Genomic DNA, 14909 nt, shown 5'->3' with positions numbered 1-14909 from the left:
AATTAAATGCATTACTGTATCAGCAAAATTTCATTTCATCGCATACAGAAATTTTAAGCGCACTTTCCAAGTGAAAATAATAAAATTTATGACTTGAATTGATCATTATCTTCACCATCGAAAACTATTTTATGTGCATTTCTATGAAATTCTCGCTGCGTGTTCTTTTTCCAAATGAAATAACTCCTGAATTTTATTCGATAACATTTTACATTTTCCGTTTTTTTTCCGCAATGTTTTTGCAATTAGCTAATGAAAATTCGTTCGTGAAGATTTCCCACAAGCATTCTTATTCTCCTTTGATGTGCTGTTATCACGTGTATTTGATTGGCTTGAGAGAATATTCACAGGCGATTGAGACCATGTGTGCGCTGTGCTCTTCGTTCTACAAAGTGAAAAAAATGATTGGAAAAGTTGCGAGAATTGTATGCGTGAAATAAAAAAAGAACCCGGTTCAATGGAGTCGATATAAGAAAGCGAAACTTACTCGATATTCAATTGGATATGAAGTGGGTTTGTTTATTTGAAGTCGGTTGTATATAGAACATTATAGACGCATACATATCGTTGCGGAAGGGTTGCCGCAAGCCTGTTTATTTTTCGATTGGGAAATAATTTTGAGTTCCACATTTCTCAAGCACTCATTCTCGGAAAATCCGCTTTATGCTCCATTATCCCGTCCATCACTTGATTTTTTGTCGATGATGGTGCACTGTTCACGCCACCAGATACAACGAACGGTATCAGAATGCGTTGTCGAGTGTCTATAGTGTGTGTGTGTGTGAGTACGTATCGGTGAAATAGCAAACAAACATTTGTTCACAGCCTGAACTCTATGGAAGAAGTAATGTGCTAACCAGGCCAGGTATATGATCATTCTCATATCGAATCAAAAAGAGCAGCAGTTCGATGGTTAAGTGGATATGGTATACCAAGGGCTAGAGAAATTTTCGTAAATATTTGAACAGGAGTAAAACCAATCGATTCATAAATTGTCGAATCAATATTTTGATGAATTTCTCGGAAGTATCCGCACATGTAATTCTATTGATATCCTACTTCATTTTTCTGTCATGATATTTGCACACATGCTGTTCCGATTCTTTGTTTCGAATCAAATTGCCCAAAATTTATGCGGAATCAACTCCTGGTTGATTTGCAGAAAAAAAAACATACCGAAGAACGTTCTGTTTTTTTAGGAGCAATGTGTTCCTTATTGTGTACTTAAGGCGAAGGAAAACTGTGATAGCCCCCACAGTGAATGTTAAAGCACAATCAAAATGTGCTGATACATATCTATTCCGCTACTTTACAGTTCAAATAAAACAAATGGAATGCCATACATAGCTTCAATATCTGTATCATCAGATCATCGAATTTTGGTTCATGAAAGTTAATTTTATCTACGTTTGATTCGTGTGATGACACTTCCAGTTTTTATTTTTATTTTTCCAGCACACCTGCCGGAATGATTAACCTCCAGAGAACCGAAGTTGGAACGTGATATTTTTTCCTACCGTGTATGTGTGTGTGTCATTGTCACCAACCGGTAGCCTATTAGGCAAAAGCACCCCTTGAGACTAAAAACTCAACATTGAAAATTTTCGACGGTTCTTGTGGAAAACGCAAAATTTCCGATATCAAAGCACTCATAAAATGACGCACTTCAAATTTGCTTCACCGGAATTTCGTTTTTTTTATGTTAAGTGCACACAATAGAGTTGGTATTGTGTGATCTGGTCCCAAAGAAATTCTTTGATAATAAAATTTGCTTCGTGTTCTATCGCTTTATTTTCTCACGTCAGACAGAGAGCTTCCGTTGGTGGATTGCCGAGAAGAAGAAAAAAATCAACAATTGGGTTCACTGTTGTGGTTATCCGAGCGCTGTGCAAATGTGCTTACACAATAGTTCATTATTTATTCAGGAACGGAATATATGGCAGGGCACAAAAATAAAATTACATCGTAAACTGCATTCATATTGTAATGTATGCAAATTCAGCTCAAATATGATTTATTACAAAGTTAGAATTTCATGGTCAAACTTGGCGATTCGGAAACCTCTACACGCATACTCACGGACGGCAATCCCCCAACCAGGGTTTCTGCATATACGAATCGTAATTAATTTTTTGCCACTCATGACTGCCCTATCGCAGTCGTGGCCATCCAAAGCAGCGCAACTAGATCTAATTTCCATCTATGGATATGAACCCATTTGAAAGCAATGCATGGTGTGTATACAACTAATCAAACGCCATGCAATCGAATCAGATAACATTTTAGCTGCATTCGTTCACAGTTTTTTTTTCTTCACTAAAGCATTTTTTCCATTGAAGAATAGTTTTTCATCGAAAAGTTTTTTCAATGAAAATTCTTTGTTTTCATTTGACCATCGTTTTATGGTGAATTTGGTTCTTTTCATCGAAATTCATATTCTCGCCATCTACAAACTTCCGCGAAAATATGTGTGTGGCGCTGCCGTTATATTTCATAGTTCAAAAGTTGATGCTCTCTCTCTCTCTCTCTCTTTCAGTTGCAGCACATTTTTTTTCGCCTCCTTTCTATTTTACTTCAGGTATTTCGTGTGTCCATAAGCAAATACTCCCATAAATAAACAAACAAAACAACAATAGAAGCAACAGCGGCAAAAGAGTGGCCAGTAAGTTCCATGTGGTTTTATGCAAAATAGATTTTCCGATCGGCTATCGCTGTTTCGAACGCAATACGCTGGAAAATCTGCTTTTGATTTAGTTTTCCAACGAAAAATCTTCACATGAATCATCATTTGTTTGTGCAGCAGTAAAAGTCGTTGCCATCGTCATCAGCGTCGTCGTTGTTGTGAAAACGGAAACAAAATACATTTTATATTAAACTGTGCATATTTACGGCGATTCGAGTTGGGTATGAGAAAGAGAATGGCAGCGAGGAGAGAGATATAGAGAGAAGGCGCGCATGCTGCACGATATTCGATAGCATTGCACTTGGCGAGGTTGGTGCAAGTTGTGTGCTGGCTAAAACTTTCTTGTATAAATTACAATCATAATTCAGCAAAACCTTTGCGAAGACCGCCAAAAACCTCGATAAATTTGTGTGTCGGCATGGCAGTGGGGACTTGTGCTGAAACAATTATGATCATACAAAAGTTTGATGCACTTTTGGGACGCAAACTTATGAAGGCGTTAATGCAGCTCAATGTGATGAGCAGAGAAAAAACGGAAACCGCAAACAGAGAGAGAGAGAGTGCGCACATAATTAAATTAAAACCCGAAATTCTTTCGACAACACACAATCTTGGAGTCGCATCATAATTTATTCTGTGTTCGTTTTTGAGTTCAAATTTATTCAGTGTAAAAGTCGTTTCCGAACTGTGCAACGTTCAAACAGCACTAACTTCTTGTGAACATAATCTTGTAAATCGAAAGCATCACTTCGGGGAGAAAAAATCCGCCAGTAGAATTATGAGCTACATTTGGAATAGTGGCAAAAAGAAAGCGAACGAGAGAGTTTTGTCTGTGATTTGCTTCGCCACTGGAATTTGCTTCGTTTTTCTTCTTCTCTCGTTCTACTATAAAAGGACTTATTACGTCAAATGTGTATCTACATGCATGTGTATGTATCCGTATGATATCGCATATGCCTACACAGTTAACCAGATGTTCGCTTAATATGATAGCCTGAATCGTTTTACTACAACCGCTTAAGATGGCCAGATAAGTTTTCATGGCAACAAGAGGCAAACCAAAAATGACTGAACAACGGAAAAAAATCGTGTCAATATCCATTATTCGCTGTTCTTCTCCTCTTGATTTTCTATTTTCTTTCTTTTCTCCCTTTTGTGTCTTGTAGTTAGCGCCTTTGATACTTGGTGCATTCGTCGTCTCCGGCGTATAGAAATATTACGGAATATACATTCCACTGAGGCAGTAGCATCATAAATTAACTTTGGCTACAGTTTCTTTCCACTTTGTCTTTTGGATGTGTTTGTGTGTGCTGTTGGCATTCGTTTGCCGAACAATTCATATTTCTCCCGTTTTTTTGTTTCGCTTGCACAGCACTTTTCGCTGGAGTTTTTATCTGGGAACGAAAGTCATGAACATTTTATTTTTTTTTCCTTATTCCGTAGATAGATAGATGTATGTGATATTTGATGACATGTTGTCGCTCAACAAATCTTCTGCTGCGACAGAATTTATGTATTTTTGATACTTCAATCGATATTTGTCTGTAAGCAGAAAATTCCCCCTGTTCTTTTTTTTCTTCCTTACGAGCAGACGACCATAAAACATCTTTTTAATGCCGGCAAATGTTTTCCTCTTACGTCAATCTTCTAAACGATAAATACTACTTGACCAAAGCAACTTATTCATATCATTTCGTACAAAGAATGGGGAAGGTCGCCGTAAGATTCTTATTTTAAAACCCTAATCTTGGGCCATAAATCGACAGTGTATTTGTAATAATATCATCAATTGATGGAAATCTCATTCGCTCAATGCCAACGGCAACTTAAATTCAATGTCAACCACAACAACTTTCATTGCTTTACAAAAACCCAGATAAAATTAAGTGTCGTCACTTCTGATACGATTATTGTGTTGAATAATCGAGTTTTTAGACTATACCAAACACGCATTAAACACCAATTTAAGACGTTTGTTGATTTTCTCACGCCGATTCCAAACGAGAGAAATGCGATACCATTTCTCGGATGAGATTTGTGGCATTTTCAACTGTATATAAACAAGAGTGCGAAATAATGATGACTGATGAACGGAAATTTATTTATATGCCTGTGTTTTTGGGTATGTTTTCCTTGTTCCGTGACACAGATCTCTCTTCATCTCGTTCTCGCTTTATTGGCGTTGAGTGATGGAGCGTCTTAGCAAAATGATTGATGTGACGAAAATTGCCAGCAATTACCCGCTCACAAAAACACGTTTAAGCTGAACCGCAGTGCGAGCCGTTATTCAGTTGCGGTGAATATGATACTCGGCTCCTTATTCCTTGTTGACGACATATTCCTCGATGACGAAGACAACGAACAAGCTGCGCATTACCGAGTAAAGTGGAAACAAAAAAAGTGCTTTAATTTAGTCATCAAATTGCGTTTAATTATTCAATTATGCGGCATTTGACTGCGGTTAAAAAAGAAAACAAACAACACCACCGAAAAAAAAACAGTACTAAATTCCACCACCGTCAAATTGTTGGGATAATAGCGACTAATTAGCTGACATTCATCTCGTTTCGTTTTGCCGGTCACTTCACAACAATGAGCGATTCACTTTTTGCATGTGAAAAAGTGAATCTTTTCACATATTATGTACACAAAAATGTGATGTTTTTTTTAGGATCGGATAAATTCCACCAATCTGATTAAAATGAATTGCAAAAATATTTTTTCTGCTTGCTCGTATTATGACGCCTTAATTTTTCTCATAATAAGACGTACGCCATATATTGCGAGTCTCGAAATATTTTCTAACCGAATGTAATCAAATGAATTACGCTGAATTGTGATGATAAATTCAATATGTTATATGACAAATTAAGTGAAAAACAGATAAAAAGAAAACACAGCATTTACTTAGTGAGTGACTCTGAAGACTTTGATGCCATGATTAACAAGTAACACATCAAGACTTGTGACTGTACAAATCCATTTGTTGCCTCAATGTACCGATTAAGTTTGGCTACCTCTCTCTTTTCCTCTCTTCCGCTCTCTCTCTTTCTCTGAAAGAAACTCAGCAAAAATCCTAGGGGAATATCACGCTTGAATTATTTGAAATATTTCAAAAGAATCCAATTTATCTCTAAGAATCTGTCGTATGAAATATGGTGGATATTTGTGAATACGGCGGAATATTGTGGATTTTTGTGATTATGAATGATATTTAAATGTATTTATTTGTATTTAATGCAAAAAATCTCAAATATCTCCAAAATCCACAAAAATCTGATTTATTTATTCGAAATATTCGAAAATATGTCATACAATTGATGCTTATTTCAAATATCTTAAATATCTCACAAGATTCAGGAGCGTGATATTCCCCTAGTAAAAAGCATCATCATCATCGTCTAAAAATAATTTTCCATGAATATATGTGCGGCTTGAAATGAACGACTATGGTCATGAAATGTTGTTGTTTTTACATCATAGTAAAATTCACTCAATACGGAGAGTCGGAGAGTGCAGACATGGAATGAATCATTGTATAGGAGCCTCAATGTGTTTTTTGTTGAGGCAATACAACCACTTTCAGCATTTCAAGACCATAGTCGTAATTACTTCATCAACATAAATCTTTTTTGGACTTTTTTTCTGTTTCTATTCGAAATGAACGTTATGACTTTTATTGACAACCGTTTCAAAGGCACCAACCAATTGAATTGATTTTGTTTCGCGTTGTATTTGCTTTTGTGACTTGAATGGTGAAATGAGAGAGAGAGAGAAAAAAGGGTCCCTTGAACTGTCTGCTGTGGACGATTTACGCCCAGTGAATAATTTTAATTTATTCGAATCAGACATTGAGCAATATTTCACGACCAATTATTTATTATTGCCATTGCGAACCGTGATCACTTGTAAGACCCTGTTTTTCTCGATTCCGTTCACTTTTATGTCGCAAATTGTGCAATTGATCATTTATTCCAGAACATTTGACTTTCTTCTAGCTACCGCATTCGCTTCATTTCATACCATTTTTTTCTTGCTTTGTTGTAAATTGAGGATCGAATAGCCCAAGATTTCGAAGCAAACTGTGGAGATTGTTGCAATACGCAATATTTTGTGACATTCCAGTCTCTGGATAAATGGCTTCAACCCAGATTTTTGAGTCGAATAAGATTGAGCATTGAATGTGAATGACATTAGAAAATGGCATTCCTTGGCGTTGTTTGGAACGCATCAAACGACCGCCGTATTAACGACCAATATCCAAGATTGGTCACAACAAAATCTCATTCATTTTGAATACTGTAACATTCCAAGCAAAATTTTTGCTCGTACCAAATCTCATGTTGTTACATAACATGCGTACAACTTCAGTCATAACACAACGAACTTGAATAACGACCGAAAACATCAAAAGTACAATCTCGTATTGATGAATTATTCGTTGGTTGTGTTGTGTGCACCCTCGATTTCTTTGCTTATATATTTTGTTTGTTCGGGCGCTCTCCTTTGGATATGATAATAATTTTATTGCCGTTATTTTGTTGCGTTGAGTTGGTGTACTTTGGGCGACCAATCGTAATAGCGACAAATTCGGGTGATATTTGGAATGTTGTACACAGTAAACAGAGCAATAAAAAAATATGGCGAAAGCAAGATAGGCTTTGGAGGCTTATATCACTAGCAAAAATCATTGAATTGGGTTTAGTCGAACCAAAAAAGAAGAAACAGAACGACATTTGCTTCTGTTCTAGAGAGAGGAATGGGAAATTAATCAAAAAAAAAAAACGTTCGTTCGGCTCATAAATATCAACTATAACTTAACATTGGTAATTTTATAATGATAATAATTTAATTACTGAAGATCACAATACAAAATCTTTATTTACGAACGGCGTTTTTGTTCACCAAAGAGATAAGATTGTATCAATAAGCAATGGCTTTGCCAAATAAGTGACATCAACAATTATTTCTTGGATTAAATGACAGAAGAAAGGAATATGTATGTTTGTATTTTCCAACCAATTTGACTGATAATTTGAATGAAGAAAGCCAAAGAAAATTGAATAGATCTAAGATATCAAATTAGATAGGTCAAAAAAATCAACTAGAGGCTCTAGTATAGAGCTGTGTCACACCAGAAGATTTGCATAACCAAAAGGAAATGTACTCTTGAACTTGACATTCAAAATAGTAGATCAAAATAATTTGACATTCGAATGAACTCGTAAAAATCCCTTATGTGTTGAGCCTTCAACGAAAATGCATAGTTTTATTGAACCTTCTGTGAAATCATATTGTTTGCGGCATTTGTCATAGTCTCTGTAGCTCTGTAATCATTTCCATAACTTATGTTAAAATTTCAGATAATTTATCTACTTATTTTGGTCCTGATTTTTCACGTTTTGAACATGATTAAAGTTGAGTGCTCGAATACCCGAGTCGATTCTTTCTATCCAACAAATGTGACCTGTAGCCGTATAATTGTGGTAAAAAAAGCCGTTCATTTTTTTCCAAACGATAAAATAAACTCACAAATGATTTTTTATGGTCGTCGAGGCCCCTTTTTCAACTGGCGATACCATTTTATCACAACGCCTGTTTTATATTTACAGGCGGTTTCACGATTGCAATCCCAAACCCAAACCGACGCTCAACCTCTGTGCATGACATAAAACATCATGGCATTTCATTCATTTTTTTTCTTTCTATACCTATATTTCAATTGGTTTTGTTATTTATGTTTGGAATGTCATGCAAATAAACATATACATGTTTTTGGCGCACGCTCACACACACTCATAATAATCTACTTCAAACTGTGAGCACTCCCTTTGCTGGCCAATGTTTTTTTTATGGTTATGGCTACCAGACGTTTTCAATTTGGGCATCACATGTATGCACTGTGCACAATATGAATCACGGCTATTGTTGTTTGATTACGATAACTCAAAATCCATGGAAGTACGGAAAAGGAGACTGTTTCTTCCGTCTTCTATGGGCCACCTTTTCGTCATGTGGATGTTTGCTTAGTCTAAAATTTTCATGTGATTGACAATGGGAACAAGTTTGGTTTGTCAGCCCATCGTTCATTGTCGGTATGGATTCAATGAGTTTGTTACAGTTTTGTGGTTATGATACCTTGGACACTGTTAACCAGAAATAGGATTTTGAATAGCAGTCCAAAATATATTGAAAAATTGACAGAATTAAATCATTATAGAGAACCGAAATAATAGAATGTCAAAGTAAAAAAAATTAAACTGAAATTGATTTATTCGCAATCATGATGGAATCAAGTGAATTTGTCTTAGAGAATTGTGCATTTCTCTTCGAATATGTTGGCTCCGTGTGTGCTGCATGATTAAAATATTGAACTGGCATCGGTGTTCTCTCTTGCCACCTCCACCACTCGACAGGTTTATATGGGTTTTCTTCGTGTGATGTTTTCATTACATTTTTTCTCTCTTGTTACGGCGCGTTGCACACAACAAATGACGCTCGTATGCGTTGAAATCCGTTTGTGAAACACAATCTTTCAATCATTCAAGTACATCTGGCTGACGCACAGCGTGTGTTCTTTGGAACGATGGGTTGTCGCTCAAAACACACAGAATCAAAATGTGTTCAACGCAAAAGTACCATAGATAATGCAACAGTGATTTGACGACAACTGAAAACTCAATGAAGTGTTTATTGTGTGTTTTTATCGCTTCTACTCGCTGTGCGACATTCACTCAGGCACTTCATTTTGTTTCATGAGCTTCGCATGTTGTCGAAATTCACAGCACCACGATCATAAAATTCCGCCTTTTCATTGCCCTGGAATTTCGATAACATTCTCCAAAATACCATTAGTCCACTGCATTTTCCGTTGGTTGCTCTTCAGTTAATTGTTATTTATAGTTCCTGTGGTTTTTTCTATTTGACAAACCTCCAAGCACTAAATATGATTATCTTCAAAATGACAATTTCCAAACGGATGAGAAATGTGAGCAATGTGACACAGATGTATTGATTCTATTTTTATGCTCCTGTAATTTTAGGCATCTACTGTTATTCACCCTTCATGGGTACATTTCTTGTTTCTTCACTTATGCTTCCATCCTCTTTTCACTTTTAATTCGACAGTGGCAATGACAGAATGTCAAATATCTGGATGAAATAATTTCTTGCCTAATGTAAACGAGAACATTTGCAATCAGAAAAAAATACATCAACTTCATTGAACGGTAAAGACTATTTCGTCAAAACAGGACATTTTTCAAGAACAATTTTTTCCATTGATCGTGAAAATTGCTGCAAAAATAAACTCAGAAATGAAACACTCTTCTTCGTTTTATTTTTATTTCAATTTTTTTCTCTTTTCATATATAATGGTGGAGTTTTAATCTAAAGATTCATGCATTTTTTGTAGTGAAAAGTATTAAATGCAAATTGCCAGTAATTGCATCTGCTATTCGTTGTAGAAAAATGTAGCGATCGAAAGGGAAAAAACCAAGAAAAAAGAAAATAAAAAGTACTTAAATCACAGTCAAGCAATTTCTCATCAGATTTTTCTTCCTCTCGTGCGACACGTAATGAATGTTTTACACTTTTGTCGGCTGTCGATTTTGACGCCTCTATGTCTATAAAAGGAAGCAGAGAAAAAGTGCGACACTTGAAGTATTGCAGCGGAAAAGACGAATAAGAATAATTAAGTGGCTTTCAAAGTTTGGTTTGACCTTTTCAGTTTTTAAGTGACTGCACGTGCACATTCAACACTTACCCGTTGTTTGTCGATGAATTCAAACACATTCCGAACTCAAATGTGCTACTATGTTTCAAAAGAGTTTCCTGTTTCAAAATGGAATTGTTCGCTTGCAATAAAAGTCAAGTGATTTTGATTTGTCGATTTTAATTACGAAAAATAGAATAAAATGTATTTCTTCAAAAGTGTGCTTACAAATACGAAATCTAATTAAATTACAATTCGTTTAAAAAATATCTTTCAGACAAATGGACATGTTCAAATTCGATGCATACCGGAATTTGTATATCAACAACTCTTATTTCCGCCTAGCAAAACATTTTACAATATTATTTCGTAAAGCTCAAACATCATCTGAGAGACAAAGAGTTTGTAAAAATGGTAAAAATTAATTGAAATTCCATTAAATTTCAATTAGAAGAAAAACTTTGTCAACTTATCAAGATTCCTAATTGCTTTTACGCTTAAATTCATTACTATTGGCTAATAGCTACTCGAAGTATTTGAGAAACATACAATTTTGAAGAAAAAGAACTGATTGAAATATGTTTAAATCATTTAAATCATTCAAATCTGTCTGATTTCATTAATCTAATAATACGATTCGGTAAATAGATTCTCTTTTGTTTTATTTACAATAGCCTATATTGAATTTGTATAAGTCTCAAATAAGTATCATCTTGATAGAGAAAAAAAAGGTCATCTTAAAAATAATAATCGCAATCGAACGAGATATAGCTGCAATAGAGGGTATTCAAATTAAACCATTATCCTAGCATATAAAATTGACATTTGGCAGTTCTATAGAGTCTATTTCTTTGTATTGCAAGATGTCGATGGATTGCATTGGTCTTTTTTGCCATTCGTTTGGGAGAGGGAGAGAAAAAATTTGCTGAACATTTCTTGAAATATATTTCAATAATATAAAAACTTTAGGTTTGCTCTATATATACAGATTTTAATATAAAAATACGTGTTTTGCAAATGGATAAATGTTTATCTAAAGAGTTCTTAAAAGGAAAGTGTTCAGCAATTGATAAAAATGCTATCTGTGCATTTGATTTAAATTCATTTCGAAAAAAGTAAAAGATTTGTTATTCTTAAGTCTATGATGAATTGAAGCGAGTGTTATGAATCTAATTTCCATTTAAAAATGTTTATTGAAACAACACATCATTTCAAATACCAATAAAATCATGCACGAAATGGGTTTTCATGCGCATTTTCGTTTAACGATGCATTATTTCAGAATTGGTCTACACATTTTGCTGTTAGCCATGTCGAGACATAAAATGTCTTTGTAAAAATATGCGTCAGCCCGATTTTTTTCTTCAGTTATTGAAAGAAGCAAGCGGGAATTTTTATGATCGGTTTTGTATGTTCCGCATGATTTACTTGCGCTCAGAGACATCGATTGTGAAAGTGGGAAAAGTAGATGAAATTGTTGCGGCAAAAGGCGTGAAAATCATTTTAATGAGCCACTAAAAGCAAATACTTAAATGTTCCGCACACTTAAAACTATTTGAGCGCTTGAGAACGGGATGATGATGATGTGAAACGATGATGAAAACGGCAATAAAACTACATACATCCTTTTGTAAAAGTAACACAAACGAGAGTCACGCAAACAAATACATGGACACAGGAGAAGGAGACAGGGCGAGACACTGATTCAATGAATAGTGACGAAAGGGGATGGTATCGAATACCACTTGACTGTAATTTCTTACTTAAGAAAATTATTTGGCTCTTAACATGCACACGGTCTCAGTCGTTGTGCGTGGGTTGCTGCTGTTGCCACCTCCGCTTTGAGCACTTGATATGAATTTTCAATGCAAACACTCAACATCGACTTGTTTGTAAAATTCTTGGAATTTTAAATCGATTTCCAGCGAAATTCATTAAAAGGTCTTCTTCAGCAATTAAAACGTACTTAATAGTTACTCTGGTAAAAAAAAGATGTTCTCTATGCCTTTCCTCTTTCTCTCTCTCTCTCTCTCTCTCGTCGTGGAAATCAACGTTCAAACTTATCGATAATTGCCGTTAATGGCATTTTAAAGGCAAACGCAAAATTCGACGTCTGCCATTGACTCAAACCCGAAAAGAAATGGATGAATGAACGAAGGAAAAAAACTGCATGTCAATTCAAATTTACCCGTTGCGTGTCGTGAACGACGTTATTAATGGTGGTTGAGTGGTCGACTGCAGCGTTGACTCGTCAATCGTATAGATGATGTCATCGATGGGAAATTTGTAGTTCAATTCATTTCCGGTGATCGAAAGCGTATCGATATTTTTCTCGTACAGTCCGTCTGCAAAAGGTGCGTGTGTGAATTGAACGAATTAGCCCATTGAGGTGTTAAAAAGCCATGCAAATGTTAGATAACTTACCGCAACGTTTGTCCTCATTTGTGTAGTATTTGGCCGAGTGTCGATTCACGCTCAAGACAATAATTAGCACAATGATTGCGATGGTGATGAAGCCAACGGCGCAAATGATGGCAAAAAGATTGAAATTGCCTGCAAAAGGAAACGTGGTTCATGTGAAATAATCGAATATTTGTGTGCGAATGATTTAGCTATCGATAGTGTGTACCTCGTTTTAACAGGATATTCTCCGAAATGCCAGCCATATCATACAGGTCGTTGTCGAATTCAGTGCACCAGTCCAATGTTGTCACATTCAAAACGGATATTGGTTTGGCGCGCAACCGTTCCGGCATATAGCAAATCGGATATACGTTCCATGAAAGCTGTGCATGTGGTGTAGAACGGGGAAAAGTGATTAGATTAGAATGTGTGCTTGACCAGAAAAGAGACTTTTTATAGCCCAGATGTCCAATATTGTGTGTGTGTGTGTACCTGTGTACACATCACTAAATCACATTCAATTCGCATGGCCTCAACTCGATACAATTTTGTTTGTCAAAAACGTTGACATTTTGCCGCTTGGTTTGCGTTTGGATGCAATCATACATGCCATATGTTTGGTACCGAACGGGAGTTTTTAAGCCATTTGTCTGAATAGTTGTTTTCTCAAATCCGACCCAGTGAATATGGGACAAAAACACACAGAGAGGCAAAACTCCTATCACACAACATATTCATGAATCGCATAAATCTTAACAGATTAACAACGATGACAACTTGAGACGTACAGACAAAAAAGCACCCAATGCAAACGAAGTGATGCAAACTCGAAGATCGAAAAAATATTGAACTGAAAAACATAGCGCACAGCCTGAATCGGATTGAATCTTTTTTTTCGTGTGTGTGTGTGTGTCTTCCCTCTGGTTCTAGCTAGTCTTCTGTGTGTTTGGGTTCGACATTCGTCATCTCTCTCTCTCTCCGCTTTTTTTCCTCTACTGGCCTGAAATATTACAAAATTATACGTACCGTTTGTGCGATTTCTATAAGCGCTCCCATGTGGCATCTGTCGCATATGAGCGGGTTGTTCTCCAGTTTAACATCTTTTATTTGTCGCAGTTTCCACACTTGTATGTCATCAAAACCGTTTAGATTGTTCCTCGACAAATCCAATAGCTGTAAACAATGTGTGTTCGAAATGAAAACATAAGAAAAAGAAAAAATGAAAGCAATTTCGACACATTTTTCTTTTCTGCAGTCATGATTTTTTTTCCGTCCAAGGTTTTTTACATGAAAAGATGTGACATCGATACGTTATCGAAGCATAAAGGTAGTATAATTGCCATGAATTCGTAAATTTTCTTCGACTCATTCATGTTATTATGTTCTACATTTTACATTATTCTGAAGTATGGGAGTTAAGCAGTATTTCATTAGGCAATCTAGGGAATTCATATTTCACGTAGATTTCATTTTCTTTGAAAGGAAAAAATTGTCTTTCTCTATCTCGTATTTACATTTATTATATCTTTCACATTTACTTTGAAAAGTCTGTCGTCTCAACATAAATTTGCTTCTATCGTTTCAATTAGATTATTATATTTCAGACAGAAGAGTATTTCGGTCGTCGTAAAACTTTCTGCATTGAGTGAAAGAACGTTGTCGTTTTGAAACCACATTGCACTGAAACTCTCTCGAATTCGATTATCGAATTAAAAGTAAAACGAAGTGGAAAAAACGGCAAACATCCGTTGAAATAATATTTGCGAATGCAATTCAACTTGTTTGATTTCGAAAAATATAAGGTCGAGAAATATTTTCTTTTTTTTCTTTGAAAACCAATGCGGCTAATTTGATTTCGGTGTGCACGCAATGAATGAAATGCAATTTCCGCACAGCCGACTTGTGGCTTCGGCACAGTGCTGAAAGCAATTGTATGTAATTGGGGTTTTCCCAAAACCATTACCACCCCATGACATTTGCCTGATTGGAATGACTGAAAGCGCTTGGTGTTTGTACAAGTGCACGGAATGGAAAATAATTGAATGTCCGAGAATGAAAACGCAACTTCTATTCACAACACATATAAGTGAAACAAAAATAAAAAATTTA

General features: G+C 35.7%; 1 protein-coding gene across 3 annotated transcripts in view; it reads right to left on the bottom strand.

Annotated features, from left to right (window-relative positions):
* Window positions 1–10560: 10560 nt before the first annotated feature.
* Window positions 10561–14909, bottom strand: part of LOC129564868 (insulin-like growth factor-binding protein complex acid labile subunit) — a 42515-nt gene continuing 38166 nt past the window's right edge. For all 3 annotated transcript variants that reach the window (XM_055439062.1, XM_055439060.1, XM_055439061.1), the window contains exons 11-15: window positions 13827–13973; window positions 13027–13183; window positions 12822–12950; window positions 12586–12742; window positions 10561–11168 (exon numbers count right to left, since the gene is read on the bottom strand). In XM_055439062.1, the coding sequence (XP_055295037.1) occupies window positions 11135–11168; window positions 12586–12742; window positions 12822–12950; window positions 13027–13183; window positions 13827–13973 (624 nt within the window). In that variant the 3' untranslated portion in view covers window positions 10561–11134. The remainder of the gene's footprint in view (window positions 11169–12585; window positions 12743–12821; window positions 12951–13026; window positions 13184–13826; window positions 13974–14909) is intronic.

Source organism: Sitodiplosis mosellana, unplaced genomic scaffold (assembly GCF_009176505.1).
Source record: "Sitodiplosis mosellana isolate CC-2019 unplaced genomic scaffold, AAFC_SMos_1.0 Smas_scaffold_2, whole genome shotgun sequence".
Lineage (NCBI taxonomy): Eukaryota > Metazoa > Arthropoda > Insecta > Diptera > Cecidomyiidae > Sitodiplosis > Sitodiplosis mosellana.
The sequence above is the reverse complement of the archived record's forward strand: the minus strand, read 5'-3'. Positions and strand labels throughout refer to the sequence as shown.